Raw genomic sequence first — 26,804 nt, forward strand, 5'->3', positions numbered from 1 at the left:
ACTGTCCCTGCTCCCAGAGACCCTGCAGAGGTCCTGTCCCCCTGTCCCTGCTCCCAGAGACCTTGCAGAGGTCCTGCCCCACTGTCCCTGCTCCCAGAGACCCTGCAGGGGTCCTGTCCCCCTGCTCACCTCCCAGAGACCTTGCAGAGGTCCTGTCCCACTCTTCACCTGTCCCACTGTTCACCTGTCCCTGCTCCCAGAGACCTTGCAGAGGTCCTGTCCCCCTGTCCCTGCTCCCAGAGACCTTGCAGAGGTCCTGTCCCACTGTCCCTGCTCCCAGAGACCCTGCAGGGGTCCTGTCCCCCTGCTCACCCCCCAGAGTCCTTGTCTCGTTCCCGCTGTGACGCTGTCCCCTCTGTCCCTGCTCCCAGCCCTCGAGGACACGGTGGAGGCCCTGGATGGCCGGCGCCCCGTCATCCGCCCCATCCCTCACGTGGCCATCCTGCGGGACGAGCTCACCCAGCTCTTCAGCGACGACTACGAGGAAGAGGAGGAGGAGCTGGAAGCACGAGGGGAGCACACGCTGTCGGAGAAGTTCGGTGGGCGTTGTGCAGCCGCGGTCGGGGCCGTGCTTTGGTTGGAACTTGTGAGAGCCTGAATGAGGGATGTGGGACTCCAGGGGCTCTCCAAAATGCAGTTTGTTACATCCAAGACGTTACAGCAGTTCAGGGTCGTGGGTGACAAAGCTGTGCCTACAGCTGTCAGCTCCAGCTGCAGGCAGGCCTGGACACCCTTTGGTTTTGGTTACAATGCATTATATCCTTTTCTTTGCTGAGCATCTTCATGCAGTAGAACCAATCTGTACCTTAACTATTGTCTGTAGCCTATCATAACTACTGTAATTACCATATTCATGGTACTGTTCTCCAACCACTAAAAGTCAGTACAATACAGTTTAAGCTAGAAGATGTTTTTCAGTTTTCTTGCAGTGGAAAATTCTGAGACCTTTTTTCTGCTTGCCACATTTGCTGACTTCTTTGCCTGTGCTCTCTTTCTGCTTGGTAAAAACATCTTCTTGTTGGAGGTGGGTTTATCCTTTGCTCTAAGCCATACAAACCCCTTCTCACTAACACACCCTTTGCCTCCTTGGTTATCCAGTCAGACTGGCTCAGCAATTCTTTTCTTCTATATCAAAACTTGCTTCCATCTCTATTCCTTCATCAGACTCTACATTCAAAAATCTTTCTGCCAAGCACACATACCTGTGAGACTCTTGTCAAACTTTCATCCTTCCCAACAGAACTCTTCAGGAATGATGGTGCAGGCTGGGTTTAATTGTTTGGTTAACACAGCAGGCCTGTTGAGTGCTTGTTTTGTGTTTAGCTCTGCTGCAGTTGTCTTGGTTTGGACAGATGGGTGTCTGCTAAGGAAGGCAGGAGCCTCCCCTGACATGGAAAAATGTAAATCCCCCTCCCTCCAAATTGTTATGAATTCGAAATTAAGGGGGGGCTTTCAGGCAAAAATATGGGAGCAGGAATACCAGTTCTTTAATAGGGAAGAAAAAAAACAACAATGCAGTAAACCAAAATACACTGCCAGAGCCAGAGCACAGCCTGACAGCCTGTGGGTCAGGGTGCTGGCAGCAGTGCCATTGGAATTGTAGCTCAGCCCTCCTGCAGTGCCAGGGCTGGTTCTGCTGGAGCAGGGATCCTGGAGAAGGGTGCAGTCTTCCTCTGAAGGTCCAGGGGCAGAGGCAGCTGCTGTTCCTCTGGGAAATCCAGTGGAGAAGCTGTGCTGGTGTTCCAGAATCTCAGATTCTATCCAGGTAGGAATGCCTGGCTCCTCCCTCTGGGCTCACATCTCCCAATGGGATGCTGCAGGGACATTCAATGGCCTGTTATCAGCAGATGTCTCCCCGGAGGGTGGATTGTTTGTGGAAAAGATAAAGAAAACTGCCCAACTAACAGAAGACAACTGCCACACCTCTAACAGATGGCAAATAGAAAACACACATTGCCTTGCAATTTGAACAGCAGCCTCCACATGGGGAGGCTCCAAATTGCCCAGGGTGCTGCAGCAGCCTCGGGGGGATTCTCACCTGTGGTGCCTCTCGTTGCAGTCTGCCTGGAGCACACCTTTGGCCCTGACTGCAGCCTGACCTGCGACGACTGCCAGAACGGAGCCACCTGCAGCGCCGAGGGCAGCGGCTGCCTCTGCGCGGCCGGCTGGACCGGCGTGCTCTGCAACCAGAGTGAGTGCAGCTCTGTCCTCTGCTCCAGGCTGTGCTCTGGGGGCAGCCCTGCGAGGCTGTGGCCGGGCTGAGCCTCATCTTCCTCTCCCTCCCCAGCTTGCCCAGCTGGCACCTTCGGCAGCAACTGCAGCCAGAGCTGCCGGTGCCAGAACGGCGGCACCTGTGACCCTGCCAGCGGCGCCTGCCGCTGCCCGCCCGGCGTGGCTGGAGAGCTCTGCCAGGATGGTGAGTGCAGCATCCCCTCACCCTCTCTGTGCTGCTGGGGGCCATCCCTGGCCTCCTCTTTCCTGCAGAGATTTGCCATCACTTGATGCAGTGATGGATTTTCCCCAGCTGGCTCCTGCGCCAGGAGGAGAGGGGCTGTTCCCGGAAAAGCTTTCTGGGCTGTTCCCTGAAAGCAGCACAGGCTGGGATACAGCTGGAGGGCTTAAACTCTGTGGCACAGGTTGGTGAGTGTCCAGAGCAGGAGCAAGGATAAGGGAGAGGTCTTCAGAATGGTTTCCAAAAGGATTTGTTCCATGGAAGGGTCAGGGACCAAAGACACAGAAGGTGGGTGTGTAGGGGTGTTTAATGGGGGCAGTTTGTGGGAGGGGATAAATCAGCAGCTAATTGGAGATATCCTGGTGAGGGGTAAAGGGCAGGGCTCACAAAAGCATCTTCCAATGAGGGAGGTAGGGGAGGGCTTTGGGTCACATGGACTAATGGGATATTGAACTTTAGGGGATTTCTGAAAAGGAATTCCAGGCAGGGGGTTGGCGCCAGTTAGGATTGACAGGGATCTCAGGATAGATTGACAGTGGGGTGGGAGGGTGTAATTTGGACCAAACCATTACCTTGGGCAATAACAGAACATACCATTAGGAGTAAAAACACACCACAACAATCACTGGATAAATGGCTGGTCTGGCCATCACTGGTGCCACTCTCAGATGTCCCAGACGTGCTTCTCTGAAGCCTGGAAGTGTTTCCTGTGGGGTTCCCTCCTTCTGTAGCTGCTCATCAGCAGCATCTTTCAGCTCTCTTGTTGAACAATCCCAGAGAGAGCAGCTTGAGCACACTCCTGTTCCAATTACATCAGCCACTGAGTCTTGTGTGGAAAAATGTCATTTTAAACAGCAAAAGGAGTGGTAAATGGCACTCTTCCCCCACAAAACAGGTGTTCTGTCTTTGCACTCAAAGACCTTTGCAGTCCCTGTTCACTGCTCATCCATGACTGGGGACAGAGATCTCTATTTCATGGGGCATTCAGTGGCAGACACAGGAAAGAATGTCAACCCCACAACTTCCATGTTTAATTTCCGTGGAAACTGTGGAGGTATTTTCCACCCAAAGCATTGGAAAGCTGTGACAGCAGTAGTTACCCAAAGTACCCAGAGTACCCAAAGGAGGTGTCACTGCTGGTGGTGCTCATTTCTTGCTCCCAAAGGGTTAAAATTTGGGGGACATAATTTGGAAACCAGAAAGAGGAAGACAATCAGAGATTCAGACAAAAGGACTTCAGTCACATGTCGGGAGCATATGGGAACTATTACTGAAGGAGGAGAGTGAAGCAGAATGCAAATGAACACAAGAGATACCCCAACCTCTTCTTTCTGTAGGAAGGAGGTGATTGAGGGGGACAGAGAGAAAACAGGAAGGTAAAATGAAAATAAACAATGCAGAATTGCTCTGTTGTCTCAAGGTGGCATTTCCTCTGCTCCTCTGTTCCTAGGGACAAGGCACGTGCTGCTGGGCAGCTGCTGGCCAGAGCACTCTGCTGACACAGCCTGTGTGCCATGTGCTTCCAATATCAAGGTCTTTAGCATAACAGAAAAAACAATAATTTTATTCACTTAATAGTGCAAATATCCCTGTGGCTTTTCAACAAGAGCAGCCTCGTGGGTTGCTTTCTCACGGAGGACAGCCTTGACCTCTCAGAGCCCTGTGGGTGGGTTATTTCTGTCCCAGCCAGCAGAGTTGCTGGTGACTGAGTGCAGAGCAGATGGGTGCCCTGGAGCACCACAAAGTGACATCCCCTGTGACGCTGCACAGCTGATTTGGAGCTGGTGCAGGGAATCTGATCTCTCTCCCCCTGGCTGCATCCCTTCCCTCGGTGCATCCCTGCTCCGGTTCTGAGAACTGAGCACAGCTCTGTTTTTGGCGTGTTTCTCTCAATTAAAACGACCTGCTGAAACTGGCTCATCTTCCCAGGAAACCTCTCTCTGTTTCCAGGGTGCCCCAAGGGATTTTACGGGAAGCACTGCAGGAAGAAGTGCAACTGTGCCAACCGGGGTCACTGCCATCGGATCTACGGCGCCTGCCTGTGCGATCCCGGCTTGTACGGCCGGTTCTGCCACCTGGGTACGCTCGGATTACCCCTGAACCCCAGCCTTTCTGGGAAGGAGCTTTCTGCCCTTGGCTGACCAGCTCTTCCCTCTCCCTGCAGCGTGCCCCAAGTGGGTGTTTGGGGCCGGCTGCTCCGAGGAGTGTCAGTGCCTGCAGCGCAACTCGCGGGACTGCGACGCCAGGGACGGCTCCTGCCGCTGCAAACCCGGCTACCGCGGCCAGCGCTGCCAGGACAGTGAGTGGGGCACATGGTCACACGTCCAGCTGGCTTGGGAGACACCTCTGGGGCCGTCAAACCCAACCCATGGGCCAACAGCACCTTGGCACCCAGACCTGGATGCGCTGAGTGCCGCATCCAGGCTTTTCTGGAACACCTCCAGGGATGGTGACTCCACCACTTCCCTGGGCAGCCCATTCCAATGCCCAATCACCCTTTCTGTGAAGAATTTCTTCCTAATGTCCCACCTAAACCTCCCCTGGTGCAGCTTAAGGCTGTGTGCTCTTGTTGCTGATCCCCCCTGGCTGCACCCTCCTGTCAAGGAGTTGTAGAGAATGCTAAGATCTCCCCTGAGCCTTCTTTCTTCCAGCCTCAACAACCCCAGCTCCCTCAGCTGCTCCTCACAGGACTTGTGCTCCAGACCCCTCCCCAGCCTTGTTGCCCTTCTCTGGACACGCTCCAGCCCCTCCATGTCCTTCCTAAATTGGGGACACAGCACTCGAGATGCTGCCCAAGCAGTGCCCAGCACAGGGGAAGAATCAGTGCCCTGCTCCTGCTGGCCACACCATTCCTGAGCCAGGCCAGGAGCCATTGGCCTTCTTGGCCACCTGGGCACACTGCTGGCTCATGTCCAGCTGCTGTCCATCAGTGCCCCCAGGTTCCTTTCTGCCTGTCACTCTGTCCCCAGCCTGTAGCCCTGCAGGGATTGTTGTGGCCAAAGTTCAGGACCCAGCACTTGGACTTGTTAAACCTCATATCCCTGGATTTATCCCATCTATCCAGCATGTCCAGGTCCCTCTGCAGAGCCCTCCCTCCCTTCAGCAGATCCACACTCACACTGGTGTCATTCTGTCCCCACGAATCCCCCAGAATCCCTCCCCCTTTCTCCTCCCATGGCCTCCTTCCCCCATTAATTTCCTCGGGGGAAAGCTCTGCTTGCTTTCCACCCTCCCAGGCTGTCTCACCTCTTGCTCACTCAGGAGCACCACCATGCTCACACTCAGCCACGTTCAGTGGTCAGCAGGAGCTGTGGGGTGGGTGGGGACAGCTGTGACAGTGGGTGGTGGGGACAGCTGTGACAGGGATGGTGGGACAGCTGTGACAGGGATGGTGGGACAGCTGTGACAGTGGGTGGTGGGGACAGCTGTGACAGGGATGGTGGGACAGCTGTGACAGGGATGGTGGGACAGCTGTGACAGGGGATGGTGGGACAGCTGTGACAGGGATGGTAAGGACAGCTGTGACAGTGGGTGGTGGGGACAGCTGTGACAGGGATGGTGGGACAGCTGTGATGGGGATGGTGGGACAGCTGTGACAGGGATGGTGGGACAGCTGTGACAGGGATGGTAAGGACAGCTGTGACAGGGATGGTGGGGACAGCTGTGACAGGGATGGTGGGACAGCTGTGACAGTGGGTGATGGGACAGCTGTGACAGTGGATGATGGGACAGCTGTGACAGGGACGGTGGGACAGCTGTGACAGGGATGGTGGGACAGCTGTGACAGTGGCTGATGGGGACAGCTGTGACAGGGATGGTGGGACAGCTGTGACAGTGGGTGGTGGAGCTTGGAAGGGTGCTCAGCACCCAGGGGGCAAGGAGTCATTTCAGAGCTTCTTTCTCTCTAATTCTGGCTGTTCACAGGCTGTGACCCTGGCTATTATGGGGATGGCTGCAAGAAGAAGTGCAGCTGCTCTCCAGGAGTGCCCTGTGACCCTGTCACTGGGGAGTGTCACAAGGAGTGTCCCCCAGGCTACCACGGCGAGCACTGTGACCAAGGTAAGGCAGCTCTGTGTGTGCTGGAAACTCACCAGTCCTCAGCATTTTGCTTCACAAAATGACACAAAACCACTTCCAGAATCCCCTGAGAGCCCCAGCCCACTCCAGATGATCTGATGGGTGGCCAGCAGAGACTTCAGGGGACACAGGAGCTGCCATCCACAGGTCTCTGTGAGATGCTGCTGCCTCTTTAAAGTGGGAGCGAGAATTCCTGGTAGAAAATGAGCCTGATTCACAAAAGTAGAACGAGATCTCTCTTCACCCTGCCCCTGGACATCTCTGGGTGGGTAGATGGAGGTGATTGGGATCAAATTATCTTTCCCTGGCCTTGATGTCTTTTCCCTTCCAGGCAATCCCTGTCTAGCACAACATTATCACATTTTCTGCTCTGTTCTCTATTTTTTGTTGAAAACTTTGTTTCATCTGCAAGTGCAAAGGAGTATTTTGCATTTAATTTACATGAAGATTCAAACTTCTGCCTCTGTATGAGCCTCCTAGAGCAGTTTTGTGCTCTTCCATGCAGGGCCAGTTGATGGGATGGTGACTGAGCTGCCCAGCTCTGTGTATGTCTAACTGTGTCCAACACTCAGGCTCTGAGGGTGCAGATTTCAAGATCCTGGGGGTGGTTTGTGTGCCAGAGAGCTTCACTTTGGGCAGACAAAGGTGCTTTGAGAGAACCTAAAGGCAGTGAGTCATTGGCCCGAGGTGATGATTACAAAATATGAACACAGCGTTTGGAAAAGAATAAGTTCTGCCAACCACAGAGCTGAGTGGCGACTGAAAAGTCAACCCACTCCTGCTCTTGTGGGGCTGGGGCCTCCTGAACCCACTTCAGCTGGTTGGGACCTGCAGAAAATGCAAAAAGTTGGGCACTTGGAGACAGACTGCAGCAGCAGAAGGCGCTGCATGGAGAGGTTGGAAGTGGCCAGCATTGGATTTGGATTGGAGCATCCCAGGGGTTTCTGCACTAACTGATGTTCAGCCAAGCACTGCTTCACCCCAGCCCAGAAGCTGCAACCATCAGCCTCATTATCTGCCAGCAAAGGGTGGTGGTGCAGAGCCCCATCTCTGATGGAACAAGAGCTGTAGAAAGCAGCAAAAACCCCAATGCAATTGCTCCCATAGTGCTGGAAGGAGAGGTGGGAGCAACTCCTGCAGGGCTGTGCTCCCTGGCAGGGTCTGAGTGCCCTGAGCCCCCCGTGTGGGGGGATGCTGTGGCCCCTGGAGCCCCTGGAGCCTTGTCAGGCTGGGTGCTCCCGCTCAGGATATTTTTATAAAGGGTAAGAAAGGAGCTGAAGGCTGTAGGGGGGAGTCACAGGAAATAACACAAATATTTGTATAGAAATAGTAGGCTCTTGGCTGTTGTTCGGATCTGGAAATTATTAAAGGGTGAAGACAAACATCTGCCATCAATTAGCAAAGAGGAGGAATAACAAAAACTCCACTGTGTCACTGGAAACGGAGGCGCTGCGTTTCCTCCGCGGTTTGTCAGTGCCCGTGTGCTCCCCTCTGCTGAAGCTTTTCAGAACATTGGCTTTGCTGAGCCTGGAGCTCTCATGGGGGACCCAGAGAGGATTTAGGGATCTTTGCTCTGGGGCCCTCAGTTTGCACGTCAGCAGCTCGTTGCTAAATTGTGGCACGGGGTGCAAAGATCAAAGCGAGCTGGGATCAGCAGAACCACGCTGGCATCCAGAGCAGAGGGAAGGAAAAGCACTTCTTCCTCCTGTGCATGAGGATGTTCCTTCTTTCCTGATTTCCATCTGTGTCCTGCTGCAAACCTGGCTGCTTCTTAAAATCCTGGTGCTCAGATCCTGGAGGCATTCAGCCAGGGAGGTAAAAATCCTCAGAGCACCTTGGAAAAGCCAAGGGGCGGTTTGGTGTGGGGCTGTGACCCTGGTGTCCTGCACCCCAGCCCAGAGACAGCAGGGTGGCTTGGGCAGAGTCCTTGTCCAAAGACTGCAGATCAGTTTGGCCTCAGTTTTTGAGGATGTGAGTGGTCATTCTTGCACAAAGAAATACTTGTTGAAAGGACACACAGCAGGCAGGCAGACCAGGGCAATGCTGGAGGTGACCAGAGTGGCTCACAGAGGGGTCACACCCAGGCTCACAGAATCACTAATGTTGGAAAAGACCTCCAAGATCACCAAGTCCAACCTTTGAGCAAACACCACCATGCCCACTAAACCATGAGCACAGGTGGGTACCTCTCACAGCTGTGGGAATCCCCCAAAAACCCAGAGGCTCTTTCAGCCTGCAGGGCTAGGTTGGTAAAATGCTCTTGGATATCTGGAGGGGGATGTTCTGACCCTGCTGTTCTCCCACAGAGTGCCCTGAGGGGACATTTGGGCCAGGCTGTCAGCATCCCTGTGCCTGTGGAGAAGCATCCTGTGACAGGAGCACGGGGCAGTGCCACTGCCCACCTGGCTGGACAGGACACGACTGTGCCCAAGGTGAGCACGGGCAGCAGAGCAAACTCTCAGGGATTTCAGTGTGGAGGGAGGGATGTAGGTGTAGACCTATTGCTTTTCTTTTACTAAAACTCATTTTGAAAACACCCACTGCAGTTAGAATCATCTTTGTGGAAAATTAGAGAAAATTGCGGCTTGTGATGGTGAGTCTTAAACAACATGATGAAAAAGATGAAGATGTTTTTTGTTGTTGCAGTTCTCAGTGTAGAAGAGGAACCTTTCTTTATTGATGCATGTTTTTAATTGCCTTCACCAGATTACTCTTTAACTGCTGGAAAACTAGAGAGTCTGAAATTGAAAGGTTTTGCATGATTCTGCAGTATTGCAGCAGCTGGAAGGTATTAGTCACATGGAGATGTCCTGCTCCTAAGAGTTTGGCTGAGCAATGAAACTACGTGTGCACAGTGCTTACCATACATTTCAAGCTGCCTTTTTTCCAGGCCCTGGAGCAGCTTAGGACCAGTTGGAGAAGGATTCTTGCCCTGGTTTTAGCAGTTTAGCCTTTTGCTCCTTCTTTGCAACTCCCAGTGGGTCGTGGAGCAGTGACTGATGTGCTGTCCATGGTGTGACGGCAGCTGTGGAGCCCCTCTGCCAGCAGCACCATTTCCCACTGAGAAGCTCTTGGAGCTCCCTGCAAGTGGCTGCAAATCCAAAATTGGCATGAAAATGCTGGAGTGAGCTCAGAATAGCACTTAGAGAGTGCCTGTGGAGCAGGCAGGGCCATGCTGTGCTCGCTGGTAGCCACGTGCTGCGAACAAAATCCACGTCTCGCATGAGCACAGCACTGCTGGCCAGAGGGAGCCCAAAAGGTCTCACATTTCCCTCTGCCACCTCAGCTCTGATCCCTGTGCTGTGTGTTCTCTGTCTGCTCACGCTCCAGCTTGCCCTGAGGGTCTCTGGGGGCCGGGCTGCCAGGAGATCTGCCCTGACTGTGCCAACAACGCCAGCTGTGACCGCGCCACCGGAGCCTGTCTGTGCCCACCTGGCTACACCGGGCAGCGCTGCCAGGATGGTGAGTGCAGGATGGGGTAGGCAGGATGGGGAGTGCAAGATGGGGAGTGCAGGATGGGGAGTGCAAGATGGGGAGTGCAGGATGGGGAATGCAGGATGGGGGGGGCAGGATGGGGAGTGCAGGATGGGGAATGCAGGATGGGATGGGCAGGATGGTGAGTGCAAGATGGGGAGTGCAGGATGGGGAGTGCAGGATGGGGAGTGCAGGATGGGGAATGCAGGATGGGATGGGCAGAATGGTGAGTGCAGGATGGGGAGTGCAGGATGGTGAGTGCAGGATGGGGAGTGCAGGCTGGGATGTGCAGGATGGTGAGTGCAAGATGGGGAGTGCAGGATGGGGAGTGCAGGATGGTGAGTGCAGGCTGGGATGGGCAGGATGGGGAGTGACGCTGGGATGTGCACGATGGTGAGTGCAGGATGGTGAGTGCAGGCTGGGATGGGCAGGATGGGGAGTGCAGGCTCATCTCCAGCAGGAATGGGGGTATCTCAGCTGAGCTGGAGCATCTGCTGGAGCATCCAGTGACCCACCAAGCAGTGCCACGCTCAGCACTGTGCACATCTCTGTTCCCTCACTCATTGGGGTGCAGCCTGGGGACTTCAAAGTCCCTCTAGCCCCATCTCCACTGTAGTAACTTCTGCAGCAGGAGAAAAGAAGGAAAGATGCCGAGCCCCTTGTCGCGTTCAGCCCCTGCACTCGGGGTGTGAGAGCTCTGCCGGAGAACCGCGGTACCCAGCGGCTCCGCCCAGAGCCGGGATTCCCGCAGCCACCTGCAGTCCCTCCCTGTTTCCCTTGGCAGTGTGTCCGCCCGGCTGGTTCGGCCCCGCCTGCCAGCTGAGCTGCAGCTGTGGCAACGAGGGACATTGCCATCCGGTGACGGGGACGTGCAGCTGCCCGCCCGGCTGGACGGGGCACCACTGCCAGCGAGGTACAGCATCTGTGCTCTGCCACCTCGGCCCGTGCCAAGCTATGCTGCCATCGCTCCATTCTCGTCTCCATGCAGGAAATCCCCGGCACATTTCCTCTGCTTCTGCCATGGAAATCTCTCTGAAATCCTTTTGGTTTCTTTGCTGTGTCTGTCTGGTGCTGGCAGTGCCTCTGGTCTCTGTGCGTCGGGTCTTCATTGGCTGAGCAATGACACTACGTGTGCACAGTGCTTACCAAACATTTCCAGCTGCCTTTTTTCCAGGCCCTGGAGCAGCTTGGGACCAGTTGGAGAAGGATTCTTGCCCTGGTTTTAGCAGTTTAGCCTTTTGCTCCTTCTGGGAGCCACTCACTCCTGGGCCACTCTGACCTGTGCCATCTCTCCATTCTCATCTTCATGCAGGAAATCCCTGGCAGATTTCCTGCCTCTGCCAGGGAAATCTCTCTGAAATCCTTTTGGTTTCTTTGCTGTGTCTGTCTGGTGCTGGCAGTGCCTCTGGCCTCTCTGCAGATGTGTTTGTCCCTCTGCCCAAGGGACGTTGTGCCCGCTGGTGAAGGCAGCGCTGTGCCCATGCCATGCTCTCAGGTACTCACCAGTGATGGGCTCCTGCTGTGTTTTTCCAGCCTGTGACCTGGGGCGTTGGGGCCCTGACTGCGCCCACGCCTGCAACTGCAGCAACAGCGACGGCAGCTGCAGCGCCGAGAGCGGGCAGTGCCTGTGCGAGGCCGGCTACACGGGCACCCACTGTGAGCAGAGTGAGTGCTGCCCTGCCTGCCCCTCACCCTCCAGGGCCTGCAGGGCTCCCAGGGAAGGGCATTGCTCCAGCCCAGTCCCCTTCGCTGGCTGTGATGCTGATCCAGTCCCCAGGGTGAGGTGGGTACACACCTGTAAGGGGCACAGCCCAATGGTTGTGGGTTCAGCTGTCAGATATCTTTATTCCATTCAGAATCCAAGCTCCTGCCTTAGGATAGCTTCTCTGGGACCCAGGAAGGGACAGACTCCTCAGTCTCATTTCTTTCAGAGTGCCCAGAGGGGTGGTTTGGGCTGAGCTGTCGGCACCAGTGCCAGTGTGACAATGGAGCCACCTGTGACCACGTCAGTGGGGCCTGCACCTGCAGCCCAGGCTGGCGAGGAACCTTCTGTGAGCACGGTGAGTACCTGACCCTGGGCACCAGGCCTCCATCCCAGAGGGTTTGTGCTCCCTGTCTGACTTTGTCATCCCGTTACAGCAAAGAGAATTCCTCAGGATAGCCAAGGGGGGAACAACAAGACTGCAAGCTGCTGCCTCTGGTTTTATTTCTGGGGGGAAAAGGTTTAGGGGGAAAAAAAGACTATGAAAAAGTAAATAATAGGTGACCCAGTGGTTGCACAGCTGCTGTGGTCGCCTGAGTGGGTACATGTTGCACACAGGGTCTTGGAGCAGCCTCTTGGAGGATCCCTGAATGCAGGGATCCAGCTCCCCCAGCAGCCTCTCCGTGGTCAGGAACCTCAAGCCATCACTCTCCTGATCCACCACTGCCCTCTCCTGTACCTGGAATGTCCACAGTGGACTTGCATCCAGTATCTGCTGCCCTCAGCAGCACTGTCCCACTGGTGCAGCCTCACACTGGCCACAAAGGCCACCTAGGGGCAGGCATCTTTTCCCACTGGTAGGGCTCCAGCTCTGCATTCTGTGTGGATTTCTCCTTTGTTTTCCACAGCCTGCCCTGATGGATTTTATGGACTGGAGTGTCGGCAAGCCTGTGACTGCCTGAATGGTGCCCACTGTGACCCTGTGACAGGACAGTGCCAGTGTCCCCCGGGCTGGACTGGTGCCCGCTGTGCCCAGGGTAGGCATCTGTGCCCAGGGCAGGTGTCTGTGCCCAGGGCAGGTGTCTGTGCCCAGGGCAGGTGTCTGTGGGAGGTGCCCACCCTGTCCTCCATGGCACTCTGGAGCCAGGGCTGTCTCTGCTGCCAGGTCATGGGAACTGGAGTTCTGGGTTGTTCATTCCCCACTGGTGTTTTTCTCTGTGTGGAATTTAATTTGGGTTCTGTCTGAGCATTTGTGATTGGATGCAATGAAGGCTTGGGCATCCAGCAAAACTGCTTCCAAATAGATGAAGGATGTAACACTGATGGTAGCAGTGTCTGCTTGGATGTCACATTATTTCCCTGTAGCCCCACTAAACCCCCTTACAGAGCAGCCAACCACCCCTGACACATCCCCTCCCAGCCCTGGGGAGGCTTGGCAGGAGCCTGGCTGCTGTAATTCCCACCCAGTGCCCACCACTCCTGCCTGCTCTGCTCCCCTGCAGCCTGCCCGGAGAACAGCTACGGCCAGAACTGCAGCCACACCTGCCACTGCTTCAACAACGCCACCTGCAGCCACGTCAGCGGCCACTGCCTCTGCCCCGAGGGGTGGACGGGACCCTCGTGCCAGCAAGGTAACCCTGCCCACACCCTGCCTCCCCAGCAAGGTGACCCTGCCCACACCCTGCCTCCCCAGCAAGGTGACCCTGCCCACACCCTGCTTCCCCAGCAAGGTGACCCTTCCCACACCCTGCTTCCCCAGCAAGGTGACCCTTCCCACACCCTGCTTCCCCAGCAAGGTGACCCTTCCCACACCCTGCTTCCCCAGCAAGGTGACCCTTCCCACAACACCTCCTTCCTCATCAAGGTTACCCTTCCCATACCCTGCTTCCCCAGCAAGGTGACCCTTCCCACAGCCCCTCTACCCCAGCAGGGTGACCCTTCCCACAGCACCTTCACCCCAGCAAGGTGACCCTTCCCACAGCACCTTCACCCCAGCAAGGTGTCCCTTCCCACAGCCCCTCTACCCCAGCAGGGTGACCCTTCCCACAGCCCCTCTACCCCAGCAGGGTGACCCTTCCCACAGCCCCTCTACCCCAGCAGGGTGACCCTTCCCACAGCACCTGCTTCCCCTGCCAGCACGGGGAGCAATGCCACTCCTCGGGGTGGGCAGAATGCTGCTGCCTCTTCCCTGAGCAGGCGACACACCTCGAGTTGTCATTGCATCAAAATCGGTGTTGCTGTGTACCAGACCATCCACCCACGGCTCTGGCAGCATGGCACAAGCCTCCAGAGCTGTGTCCTGATGGGGATGTCTGTCCTGTTTGTCCCTCAGCCTGCCCAGCAGGGTTTTATGGGAAGAACTGCCAGCAGCGCTGCCTCTGCCACAACGGCGGCACCTGTGACCCGGCCACGGGGACCTGCGCTTGCCCTGCGGGCTGGACAGGGCTGGCCTGTGAGCTGGGTGAGGAAACAGCTGGGAAATGGCTCTGGGGCAGACAGGGCCTGCTTTGGAATGCTTTTCTGCCCATTTTCAGCTTCCTTTTTCTACCTCTGTCGGTGTCAGGATTCACTTTCGTGAATAGTTTGCGTTCTGGCTTAGATGTTTAGTATTTCTTATCAATGTTGCAGCCTCACAGCAGTGAGTTCTGCAGCCTTTCACTAGCAAGGCACAAAATGGCCAACTGTCCCTTGTGACAAGTCTTTTAAGGCTGAACTATCCAGTTAAGAAATGACACCTAAATTATTTTTACATTTAACCCAATAATGGATCACTCAGAGTCCGCAATGCGGACTTTTCTGTCCAGTTACAAAATACCACCCAAACTCATGGAGAAGCAGGAAGAAGAAAGTGAAGAAGATGGTAAAGAAGGAGGACCAGCCTCCACCCTAAAACCTCCATCTTGCTTTATATATATTCCTATATTCTAAAACCCCAAACTCTAAGTTTTCCACCATGTGATATCACACATTTCTAATCAACTCCACACCCACAATCCCAGTGCCGTCATTCAATTTTGGAAGCTTCTCCACAGCCTCAGTTAAATGCAGTGCTCTCCTGGGAGTCTGTCAGTACAGAAAGTCTAAAATTCTCAGCATCCAGAGCTCCACCAGTTTTCCTGTGGAGGTTGGAGGTGACGTGTGAGGGGTTGGGGTGTTCGGTCCTTCCTGCGCCTGTGGGGAGCTGGGAGGGTGGGAGCTGGCAGGGTGGGTAGCAGGGCAGTGTCTCACCCTGTCCCCTGCCAGCCTGTGCCCAGGGCCAGCACGGCCTGGAGTGCCAGCAGAGCTGTGAGTGCCAGCACGGGGGGCTCTGTGACCGCCACACCGGGCACTGCCACTGCCAGCCCGGCTGGACCGGTGACAAGTGTGACACAGGTAAGGGGGGCTGATCTGGGCACTGTGGCTCTGCCAGCACCTGGTGCTGCACAGGGAGGGTCTGGGGGCTTAAGCAAAGACAGGAAATCCAATTTCAGCAAGCAGGGAGCTGGCAGTGCTGTGGTTTTGGTTGTGCCCCTGTTTTGCTCTGCCCTTTCTCCTTCCATTGAATCATGGAGGGGTTTGGGTGGGAAGGGACCTTAAAGATCATCCAGTTCCACCCCACCTGGTTCCTGTCATCTGAGGGCTGTCCTGAAAGTGCTGGTGCACACCCAGAGCAGCCTCCTCCTCCTACTATATTCTAAAACCCCAAACTCTCAGTTTTCCACCCTGTGATATTACACACTTCATATCAACTCCACACCCACAATCCCAGTGCTACCAATCAATTTTGGAAGCTTCTCCACAGGCTCAGCTCAAATGCAGTGCTCTCCTGGGAGTCAGAGTCTGTCAGTACACAAAGTCTAAAATTCCAAACTCTAAGTTTTCCACCCTGTGATAGTTTTCCACCCAGTGCTGGTGGGAGGGGGATGGGATTCCCAAAGGCACAGACCCCCAGGCATCAGTGCAAAACCACAGGCTGCAAGCAGGGATGAAGGCAGGGCAGCAACCCTGCCTGGTGAAACTAAAATACCAAGGGAGGACCTTCCTCTGCCAGGATTATTTTAGGGCTAACAGTGGACTGTCCCCTTTCCATCTTCCTTCAGTGTGTCCTTGTTTCAGACTGACCCTCAGGGCCTGGCTTGGGTGCCAAGCCCCAGCAGACCATGGCATCTGTCCCTTGGTGGCTCCATGTCTGCTGTGTCATTAGACCCTGGCTGTGGAAAATGGATTTGTAAAGAATTCTTAAAACTTATTTCTAATTCAATCTCTCTCTCAATGATTGATAATAGAATAAAATCTTTTAAAACACCTCTCAATTGGCCCATCTCTGGAAAAGCTGAGAAAACCAACACCTGGCAATCTCCTTTCCATGAGGAAGGGTTTGAAAAAGCTCTTGGCCTTCAGAGCAGTGACAGGGACCTCACCAGGTATCAGCACACCCAGCAGAGGTCCACAGGCTTCTTCCCTTCTGGGTCATGACACCTCAGCTTGGCACGTCCTTAAATCAGGGTGTGAAGTCCAGTGGCAGCACTTGGCAGCTGTGGCACGAGGGAGCTGCCACCAGCCACTCTCAGGCTTCTTGCTGGGGATGTTTTTCCCTTCAGGAGGCTGTAAACAGCTCTGCTGGCAGCTGAGACTTGGCCACACAAATCACCTCACTGGGTCCTGCCACATCCTGAGGGACAGTGTCCCCTCCCAGCATTGTCACATGCTCCCAGAACCCCACACAGCCTCAGCAGCACGGGGCACCAGGCAGTGTAAAGCACTTCTGGAATTTCTTCCAATATAAATTAATGAAGAAACCCACCCAAAAGGTAGAAATTATGTTGTTTTTGTTTAAAAATAACCAAGCTAGGGTCCTGTCAGCTCCCCATGGCTGTATTTCAAGCTGCCTGTGTGTGCATGAGATCCAGACCCAGTCAGCTGTGGAACCACTGGGAAAAAGCCCCCCCAAAGTCACTTTTTTTGTGCAACTTGTCCTCTCTGCTATGTTTTCACCCCTGAAGCTTGTCCGGAGGGGCAGTTTGGGGCACGCTGTGAGGAGCTCTGTGACTGTGGGGACAACGTCTCGTGCCACCACGTCACCGGAGCTTGTGAGTGCCCCCGGGGCTGGAGGGGCCGGCGCTGTGAGAAAGGTGAGGAACTGCCCTGGCTGAGGGAAACCAGGGGAGCATCTGCTGCTCCAGAGCCTGGGAAAAGGGAAACTTCATTTTTCATGAGAATTACAGTGGCAAAATATTTTGAGGCTGTGACAGAAGATGCTGCTGGGCTGGTTCAGCACTGGGGCAGGAGCCCCTCAGAGGAGGCTCTGGTGCCTTCCAGGCATAGCAACAACTTAAATCCAGGCAGAATGCCCCTTTTCAGCTTCCTTTTCCCTCTGTCGAGGTTGGGAAGGCACTTGAGAGAATGGTTCATGTTCAGAGTCAGGTGTTTGTTATTTATCAATGTTGCAGCCTCACAGCAGTGAGTTCTGCAGCCTTTCATCAGCAAGGCACAAAATGGCCAACTGTCTTTCATTACAAGGTCTTTTAAAGCTAAATTATCCAATTAAGATATGACACCTAAATTATTTTCACTTTTAACCCAATAACCAATCCCTCAGAGTCCTCAATGTGGGCTTTTCTGTCCAGTTACACAAAACCACCCAAACCCATGGAGAAGAACATAAAGGAGGACCAGCCTCCACCCTAAAACCTCCATCTTGCTTTATATATATCGCTATATTCTAAAACCCCAAGTTTTAAGTTTCCCACCATGTGATATTACACAATTCTAACCAACTCCACACCCATAATCCCAGTGCTATTAATCAATTTTGGAAGTTTTCTCCAGGGCCTCAAGTCAATGCAGTGTTCTCTTGGGGGTCAGCACAGAAAGTCTCAAACTCTCCAGAGCTCCAACAGCAGCAGACTCACATCCCACTGTTTGTTTTCCCACAGCCTGCCTGCCAGGTTTCTTTGGGAAGAACTGTGCCAGTCGCTGTGGCTGTCCCCTGGGAGTGCCCTGTCACCATGTCACCGGCCAGTGCGGCTGCCCGCCAGGACTGACCGGCTCTGGATGTGAAAAACGTACGGAGATGGGAATGATCCTCCTGCAGCCCTGCTGGCAGGCTCTGGGAACAGGGTGGGCCAAGCCATTCCTACAGAAAATAGAAGGGGAAAAAAAGATAAACAAGGAGAAACAGCCCAAGAGCAGAGCTGTGCCAGGGAGCAGCTCCCAGGCTGGCAGCTGGGTGCATGCCTGTGGAGTGTTAGCAGGGCAGAGGGAGCCAAGTGGGAAATCAGAGCTGGGTATTTAGTCAGGGGATTAGCAATAAATGGCTGTTAAAATGAGCTCCTGTGGGTATGAGCAAGTCTGGAAGAGACAGAGGTGTGTGAGCACGTTCCTTACACGGAGGACAGTGCTGGATTTGCCATGTCTGTGTGTGGAGCTTGCAGAAATGTGAGGGCAGGAAGGGCTGGCACAGCAAAAGGCATTTAATGCCTTTAAGTACTTGCCTTTCCTTTCAATCCAAGTATTTCCTGGAGTGAATGAACCCTTTGCACGAGAGTCCCTTTGCTTTTTGGGTGGCGGAGAATTTTACTGCCATAAAAGGCTCTCTAAATCCTGGCTTAAAATAAAATGTTTTAAAAAAAGCCTTGCAGAGAGGGGTGGGATGGCTCCTGAGCCACCTTGGTGCCCTGTCTCCTCACAGCCTGCCTGCCAGGGACCTTTGGGGAGGGCTGTGCTCAGATCTGCCAGTGCTCCGGGGCTACCCAGGAATGTCACCCTGTCACCGGGGCCTGTGTCTGTCCCCCTGGCTTCCACGGTCCTGCCTGCCAGCTGGGTGAGTCCTGCTCTGCTCCCACTGCGTCCCTTTTGCTGGCTGTGCCCTCCTGAGATCCTGCTGCCGTGAGGGATGTGTGTGTGTGTGAGTTGAGTTCTGGGCACTTTGGGGCTGGCACAGGCAGAGCTCTCTGCCTCCTCCCAGCTGAAACATCCATGCACATCCACCTGCTGGGTTTCCCGGGCTGTCTGGACCTTCTCCTTGCGTTTGTAGCCGCTGTTTGTTGTCCCCTCAGAGTGCTCCCCGGGCTGGTACGGCCGGGACTGCGAGCGGCGGTGCCGGTGCAGGAACGGGGGACGCTGTGACAGTGCCACGGGGATGTGCCACTGCCCGCCGGGCTTCATCGGCGCCGACTGCGCCATCGGTGAGCTCTGCTCCAGCCACGGGGGCTGGGAAAGCAGGGGAGCCTCCTCAGGGGTGGGAGAGGCAGACCCTGCCCGCAGAAAGGCTGCTGACCCTCCAGGGATGAGCAGCAGACCAAGGACTGACTCCTGGGAAAAGCTCCCTGTGTCCTTTGTCCACCTGTCCTGTCAGCAGTGCCCTCCTGCTGTGTCCCAGGGCAGGAGCCTGCAGATGACCGTGTTTGCTGTCTGCTTCAGCCACAGAAACGTTTTCCTGCTCTGTTTATTTTATGATAAAGTGATTTCTCCTGACACACCGTGCCCTGGCTGTATTGCTGTACAGCCACGGCTGGGCAGGGCTTGGAGCAGCCTGGCTTAGTGGAGATGTCCCTGCCCATGACAGAGGGGTTGGAAACAGATGATCTTTAAGCTCTCTTCCAACCCAAACCATTCCATAATCCTATGGCACAGCAGGGCAGGACTGGAGTCTCCTTCTCATTTCATCACTCAGCTCCAGTGCTGTGCAAAACTTTCCCTCTCCCACCTCCCACCTCCCACCTCCCAAACAGATGACCTTTAAGCTCTCTTCCAACCCAAACCATTCCATGATCCTATGGCAGAGGGCAGGGCTGGAGGGCTCCTTCTCATCCCATCACTCAGCTCCAGTGCTGTGCAAAACTTTCCCTCTCCCACCTCCCAAACAGATGATCTTTAAGCTCTTTTCCAACCCAAACCATTCCATAATCCTATGGCACAGTAGGGCAGGACTGGAGTCTCCTTCTCATTCCATCACTCAGGTCCAGTGCTGTGCAAAACTTTCCCTCTCCCACCTCCCAAACAGATGATCTTTAAGCTCTTTTCCAACCCAAACCATTCCATAATCCTATGGCACAGTAGGGCAGGACTGGAGTCTCCTTCTCATCCCATCACTCAGCTCCAGTGCTGTGCAAAACTTTCCCTCTCCCACCTCCCAAACAGATGATCTTTAAGCTCTCCTCCAACCCAAACCATTCCATAATCCTATGGCACAGCAGGGAAGGGCTGGAGGGCTCCTTCTCCTCCCATCACTCAGCTCCAGTGCTGTGCAAAACTTTCCCTCTCCCAGCTCCCACCTCCCCAGCCCTGCTTTGGCCTGACCCAGGTTTTCCTCCCTCCAGGATGCCCCGCTGGCCGCTACGGCCAGGACTGTGCAGGGCTGTGCCCCTGTGGGGCCGGTGTCCCCTGTCACCCTGTCACTGGAGACTGCGTGTGCCCTCCGGGCAGAGCTGGCCCCACGTGTGAGCAAGGCAAGTGTTGTGCATCGGGGCTGTCAGGGGGTGCATTGGGAAAGATCCTGGGCAGGAAATTATTTCCTTGCCTTGAGATCTCTGTTCGTGCTTCCTGTGCCTGTGGTGGTGTTCGCAGGGGTCCCAGGATGAGGGAAGAGATGAGAATCTTGACTACATGCTCCAGAAGGCTGATTTATTATTTTGTTATATATATTATATTAAAAGAAAATGATCTATTAAAACTATACTAAAAGAATAGAAGAAAGGATTTCATCAGAAGGCTGGCAAGGAATAGAAAGGAATGGAATGAGAATAAAATCTTGTGACTGACCAGAGAGTCCGAGACAACCGGACTGTGATTGGCCATTAATTAAAAACAGCCAGATGAGACCAATCCAAGATGCACCTGTTGCATTCCACAGCAGCAGATAATTATTGTTTACATTTCATTTCTGAGGCCTCTCAGCTTCTCGGGAGAGAAAGACCCTAATGAAAGGATTTTTCATATAATATATCTGTGACCCTGTGCCCACTGCTGCTCCTCTGGCCCTGCAGGTTGTGAGAGGCACCGCTACGGGCCGGGCTGCCAGCAGCGCTGCTCCTGCCGCAACGGGGGGCTCTGCCACCCTGCCGATGGCTCCTGCTCCTGTGCCCCAGGGTGGACGGGCAAATCCTGCGAATCAGGTAACCCTGGCCCGGATCCTGTCTGATTGTGGAGCTCACACCCCGGGTCTGTTTCTGTCATCCCACCCATGCCAGCCCTGCCTCAGCCCAGCCCTCCGGAGTGTGGCTGTGGGGATGCTGAGCTCTGCTGCTCCCTCTGCCTGCAAATCTGATTCACAAATCCTGTGAATCAGGTAACCCTGGCCCGGATCCTGTCTGGCTGTGGAGCTCACACCCCGGGTCCACTTTCTGTCATCCCACCCATGCCAGCCCTGCCTCAGCCCAGCCCTCCAGAGCGTGGCTGTGGGGATGCTGAGCTCTGCTGCTCCCTGTGCCTGCAAATCTGATTCGCAAATCCTGTGAATCAGGTAACCCTGGCCCGGATCCTGTCTGATTGTGGAGCTCACACCCTGGGCCTGTTTCTGTCATCCCACCCATGCCAGCCCTGCCTCAGCCCAGCCCTCCGGAGTGTGGCTGTGGGGATGCTGAGCTCTGCTGCTCCCTCTTCCTGCAAATCTGATTCGCAAATCCTGTGAATCAGGTAACCCTGGCCCGGATCCTGTCTGATTGTGGAGCTCACACCTTGGGTCTGCTTCTGTCATCCCACCCATGCCAGCCCTGCCTCAGCCCAGCCCTCCAGAGCGTGGCTGTGGGGATGCTGAGCTCTGCTGCTCCCTGTGCCCACAGAATGCCCTCCGGGAAGCTTCGGTGCTGCCTGCCAGCTGCGCTGCCCCTGCCTGCACAACGCCACCTGCCACCCGGCCACCGGCGCCTGCCACTGTCCCCACGGCCACTACGGGCCCCTGTGCGAGCACAGTGAGTGCTACACCCTCGGCTTGGGGCATGGGGGGGGTCTCTAGAGCTCGGCCGGAGAGCAGGAGTGCAGGACATGGGTGTTCTCAGGGTTTGTGTTGCTGAAATGGCTCCCGAGGTATTAAAGTCTCTTTCTTCCCAGCCCTGCACTCGAAGAAGTCGAGGTTCCTCGGCTCTGATTTTCAAGGTTGTTTATTTTCTCTTATCTATGACATTCTTTCTCCAACCTGCCGAGATCTGTCCAGCAGGTCAGGTTGTGGCACAGTCCCTGCCCTTGGGGTGGTGTTGGCTTTTTATACTAAGAACTACCTGTGCTTTATTTACAATAATTTCCCAACACCTATCACCTATGTTAGACAGTCTGTCTCTAAACCAAGTGTCACAGCAGAAAATGGAGAACAAGAAGAAGAAGGAGGACAGGACATGCCCAGATTCCTCCATCTTGCCTCTTGAGCCCCCATTCTAAATCCCCAAAATTCTACTTTTTCACAGTGAAAATTCACTGTCATTCTACTTAAACTCTTGTGGCTTGTAACTCTTCACACAAAGTTGGTAATTGTTTCCACGGGTTAAAATTGAAGGCACAGGTGTTTTTGACTCCATGCCAAGGTCTCTGAGCCCCCTGCCAGGTCTCGAGTCCTCCAGGGCAGCCAGAGGAATGTCCTGAGTCCCGACAGGGTGTGACTGTTGCTATAGGATACCAAATAAAATGACGCGGACACGCAGCTCTCCAAGGCAAAAATAAGAGCTTTTAATTCCTGACTCCAACATTTATAGATTTCCAAAAGTGACAGTGGATTGGAGGGTGACAGCGCCACCTCTCCAATGACACTGGACAAACCAACAGTCCATCAAATTTCTCCTCCTCCATAAAGGAATGCGAAGCAATAAGTTGTTTAAAAATAAAGCGTGTGAGAGAGTTTGTTACAAGAATGTAAACATCAGAAGGCTCAGAAAAACTTGAAAAAACACGTGACAGCAGTGTCACACTGCACGGGGCTCTCCCTTTTCCAAGGGTGATTTCTGATCCCTGCGTGACCCCACTGTCACAGTGGTGCCCTCGCAAGGCACACAGGTCTGCAGTGCCCGGCGGTGTTGGGCACCGAGCAAACCCTGTGGGGCTGAACGCGGGGCTTGGAGCGCTGGGCACAAGTTGGGCACAAGTTGGGCACAAGTCGGGCTCTGTGCTCCTCCCTGCCGGGCTGGCCAGGGCTCTGCTGCAGAGTTCTGCTCATCCCCTCTCTAACGAGCTTCTCCCGTCCCAGGCTGTCCCCCGGGGTTCCACGGAGAGGGCTGCCAGCAGCTCTGTGACTGCGAGCACGGGGCGGGCTGTGACCCCGCCACCGGGCGCTGCCGCTGTCCCCCAGGGCTGCGGGGCGAGCGCTGTCACACAGGTACCACCATCCTCCTCCTCCCCCTTCCTCAGGGCATCCCGAGGGCCTGGCAGGGGCTGATTCTGTCTCACACAGGCTGCAAGGAAGGGACCTACGGCGAGGGGTGCCAGCAGCTCTGCGACTGCCCCAGCGATGTCCCCTGCGACCCGGTGACAGGACACTGCCTGTGCCCCCCCGGCAAAACCGGCCCCAGGTGTGCTGCAGGTGAGCTGAGACCGGCTGGGCAGGGCAGGAAGGGGGCTGTGTGATGGGGTTTGCTCCCAGGAGGCTGGGAGAGGCTTTTTTCTGGTGTGGTCACCTCACAGAGCGAGAGGGGCAGTGGCATATTGTATTTGAGGAGTTCCCAGATAAAGGAAGGAATGATGAATCTGACTCCATGTTCTCAGAATTTTTTATTTTATTTTTAGTTTGTTATTTTATTATTTTATATTTTTTATTATATTTTTTATTTTTAAATTTTAATTATTTTATTTATATTTTATTTTTAATGTATTATTTTATGGTATTTTATTATATTATATTAAAGAATAATGTACTGAACTATACTAAAGAATACAGAAAGGATACTTTCAGAAGGCTAAAAAGACAATAATGAAAGACTCCTTCCAGAGCCCTGACATAGCCTGACCCTGACTGGTCATTAAGTCAAAACAATTTGCATTAAACCAATGAAACAATCACTTGTTGGTAAACAATCTCCAAACACATTCCAAAGCAGCAAAACACAGGAGAAGCAAATGAGATAATTATTGTTTTCCTTTTTCTCTGAGGCTTCTCAGCTTCCCAGGAGAAGAATCCTGGGAAGGGGATTTTTCCAGAAAATCTGACGGTGACAGTGGCACTCATCTCTCTGGCCCCTGTTCACAGTCAGGTCTGAATGCAAATTCTCCCCCAGCCTCCAGAGCCTGTGTGTTCAGATTGACACAGTCAAAGGCTGAAGGGACGTCCTGGTGGCCTGGGGATGCTCCGGTGTCCTGTGTCACCACAGCAAAAAGCTCCCTGCCCTCTCCTGCACCCGGCTCTGCCTGCAGCACCCCGGGAGAGCTCTGAGCCTTCCTGCTCAGTGCTGCCACAGGCATCATCCTGAGTCTTGGGGCTTCTGCTGCTCAGAGTGACCCCAAGATGTGTCACAAAGTCTCTTTTCCCAGACTGGCAGTCAAAGAAGGAGTCAGAACTCTTCTGTTCTCACTCTCAAGGTTATTTATCTATAAAATTCTTTCTCCTGTCCTGCCGAGGTCTGTTCAGCAGGACAGACAGAGGCACTCTGCCTGCCCCCAGGGGGGTGTTATCTTTTTATACTAAAAATTACATGTACAATATTTACAATTACTTCCCAATACCCATCACCTATGTTAGACAGTGAGCTTCTACTCTAAACCAATCCATAAGTGCCACCATCACAGCAGAAGATGGAGGCCAAGAAAAAGAAAGACTGGACATGCCCAGATCCCTCCATCTTGCCCCCTGAACCTCCATTCTAAAAACCCCAAAAATCTATTTTTCACCCTGTGACAAACCAATTATTCTACTTAGACTTTCATGGCTTGCAGATCCTCATCTAAGGTTGGTAATTTTTTCCGTGGGTCACAATCAAAGTCACAGGGGTCTTGGGCTCTGTGCCAGGGTCTCTGAGCCCCCTGGCAGGGGTTTGGGCAATCCAGGACTGCCAGAGGGATGTCCTGAATTCCAACACCTGAGCAGCTCTGTGCCCTCTGCAGAGTGCCAGCCCACCCAGTTTGGCCCCGAGTGCCGCCTGGCGTGCCAGTGTGCCCCCAGCAGCTCGTACTGCAACGCCAGGAACGGGCAGTGCCTGTGCCTGCACGGCCACACGGGACCCACCTGCCACGAAGGTGAGGCCACGGAAGGTACAGAGCCCCAGGGGAGGCTGTGCCTGTGCCAGGGGTGGGGTTGGGAGCAGTAAATCAGCTCAGTGCAGTCGCTTAGGGCAGCACCTGCCTCGTGCCAAGCCCCTCAGTTGGTCTCACCTGTTTGCTGTCACTGTGGCCACCAGGGAGGTTTGTGGAGTCTCAGAATTGAAGCTGTTTAGCAGCCTGGCCATAAATGTGCCCCTGGGACAGCCACGGCACAAATCCCACTCTGAGCATGAGCTGGGATGTTGATCCCATGCACCAACCACAGTGCAACCCCCCCACTCCTCATCTCTGCCCAAACCTGTGGGCCCAGAGTGACCCCCGTGGGTGCTGGGTGGGGGCAGGAGGGTCTGACCCAAACCCACAGGCTGAGACCAGTGCTCCCAGCTCCCAGTGGGGAGGGGAATGGGGAGGGAATGTGCCCCCAGGGAGGGCAGCATTGTGGAGGGTCAAACCTGCAGCAGGGCTGCCCAGAGCAAGGACTGACCTGTCCTGGACCTGTCCTGTCTTCTTTTCCAGCCACGCAGTCCCTGCCACCCACCAGGCCACCACCAGCCCCGGAGGGGCTCCAGCCAGCAGAGAAGTAGGTCCTGCTCTGGTTTCACCAAGCAGCACCTGAAGAAGCCAATGACCTGTAATGAACTCATTTTTGAGCCACATGAGCAGCTCTCGCCTCCTGACAGCCCCAGCTGCTGCTTTTGGGGGGTCTGAGTGAGGCTGAAGCACCCAGTATAACCAGTTCACTGTGCCAGCGCGGGCTGGCCCTGAGGACTCGTGTGCCCTGCCCACACCAGGGTGTGCCCTTGGCCAGAGACCAGGTGACCACTCCAGGAGAGATCAGTTCTGCTCAGGGGACAGTGGACTTTGACAGCTTGTGACACATTGCTGGCCTTCAACTTTTGGGTGCTGGGCTTGGGGAGGGGGCTGAAATCGTGGTCCAAATCAGGTATTTATGCATCAATATTTATGGGAAGCTGCACCACAGTGTTGTCAGGGCTGATGGCTGACAGTGCCCAGCTCTCCTGAGATTGGACCTCCTGTGGATGCACCACCTCACTTGAATTATTTTTTATAAATTTGAATTTTCCATGGTGTTTTACTGTGACAATTTGCCAGAGGAAAACACACAGGGCTCCAGCACTCACCTGCAGAGCTGGTGCCTCCTGACAGAACAGGCAGTGCTGGACAAGCTTGTCAGGGGTTTGGAGCCTGTTCTTCATGCCAGGAATTTGCCAGCCCATGGCCCAGGAGTTTGCCAGCCCATGGTGCTGCCCATGTCACTTACTCCAAGAAGAAGGAAACCTAAATCAAGTGTGGAAGTCAGAGATTCTGCATGGATGGAGACAAAGAGCTGGCTCATCTGGTCAAGGCAAATCCCAGCTGGAATGGCCTCTCCCAGCCCTGAATCCTGAGTTATTTTGCCATGCCAGTCGTAGTCAGGAGCTGGCCACCTGCAGCAGTGGGGAATGTCACCACTCCAGTGTCACCACATCTCCCTGGTCAGGGTCCAGGGCCCCCTTTGTCTGTTTGCACAAAGCTCCTGGGCAGGTGAAGCCACTGCCAGAGGAACCCCAGCTCTGCAGAGAAGAGGGACAGCCCCGCCCCATCCCATCCCATCCCATCCCATCCCATCCCATCCCATCCCATCCCATCCCATCCCATCCCATCCCATCCCATCCCATCCCATCCCATCCCATCCCATCCCATCCCATCCCATCCCATCCCATCCCATCCCATCCCATCCCATCCCATCCCATCCCATCCCCATCCCATCCCCATCCCATCCCATCCCCATCCCACCCCATCCCATCCCATCCCATCCCACCCCATCCCATCCCATCCCATCCCATCCCATCCCATCCCATCCCATCCCACCCCCATCCCCATCCCCATCCCATCCCATCCCATCCCATCCCATCCCACCCCCATCCCATCCCATCCCATCCC

General features: G+C 54.6%; 1 protein-coding gene across 1 annotated transcript in view; it reads left to right on the forward strand.

The window, feature by feature from the left end:
• The window catches only part of LOC132337793 (multiple epidermal growth factor-like domains protein 6), a 47,878-nt gene extending 21,934 nt beyond the window's left edge, over positions 1-25,944 (forward strand). Inside the window, exons 9-34 of the mRNA XM_059866684.1 lie at positions 372-539; positions 2,060-2,191; positions 2,288-2,416; positions 4,403-4,531; positions 4,617-4,751; positions 6,377-6,511; positions 8,836-8,961; positions 9,860-9,991; positions 10,788-10,916; positions 11,537-11,668; positions 11,935-12,063; positions 12,614-12,742; positions 13,208-13,336; positions 14,038-14,166; positions 14,949-15,077; positions 16,688-16,816; positions 17,621-17,749; positions 18,376-18,507; positions 18,743-18,871; positions 20,006-20,134; positions 20,672-20,800; positions 21,467-21,595; positions 22,858-22,986; positions 23,062-23,190; positions 24,705-24,836; positions 25,377-25,944. Of these exons, the coding sequence (XP_059722667.1) occupies positions 372-539; positions 2,060-2,191; positions 2,288-2,416; positions 4,403-4,531; positions 4,617-4,751; positions 6,377-6,511; positions 8,836-8,961; positions 9,860-9,991; positions 10,788-10,916; positions 11,537-11,668; positions 11,935-12,063; positions 12,614-12,742; positions 13,208-13,336; positions 14,038-14,166; positions 14,949-15,077; positions 16,688-16,816; positions 17,621-17,749; positions 18,376-18,507; positions 18,743-18,871; positions 20,006-20,134; positions 20,672-20,800; positions 21,467-21,595; positions 22,858-22,986; positions 23,062-23,190; positions 24,705-24,836; positions 25,377-25,444 (3,356 nt within the window). The 3' untranslated portion in view covers positions 25,445-25,944. The remainder of the gene's footprint in view (positions 1-371; positions 540-2,059; positions 2,192-2,287; positions 2,417-4,402; positions 4,532-4,616; positions 4,752-6,376; positions 6,512-8,835; positions 8,962-9,859; positions 9,992-10,787; positions 10,917-11,536; positions 11,669-11,934; positions 12,064-12,613; positions 12,743-13,207; positions 13,337-14,037; positions 14,167-14,948; positions 15,078-16,687; positions 16,817-17,620; positions 17,750-18,375; positions 18,508-18,742; positions 18,872-20,005; positions 20,135-20,671; positions 20,801-21,466; positions 21,596-22,857; positions 22,987-23,061; positions 23,191-24,704; positions 24,837-25,376) is intronic.
• The last annotated feature ends 860 nt before the right edge of the window (positions 25,945-26,804 follow it).

This window comes from Haemorhous mexicanus, chromosome 23 (genome assembly GCF_027477595.1).
Source record: "Haemorhous mexicanus isolate bHaeMex1 chromosome 23, bHaeMex1.pri, whole genome shotgun sequence".
Classification (NCBI taxonomy): Eukaryota; Metazoa; Chordata; class Aves; order Passeriformes; family Fringillidae; genus Haemorhous; species Haemorhous mexicanus.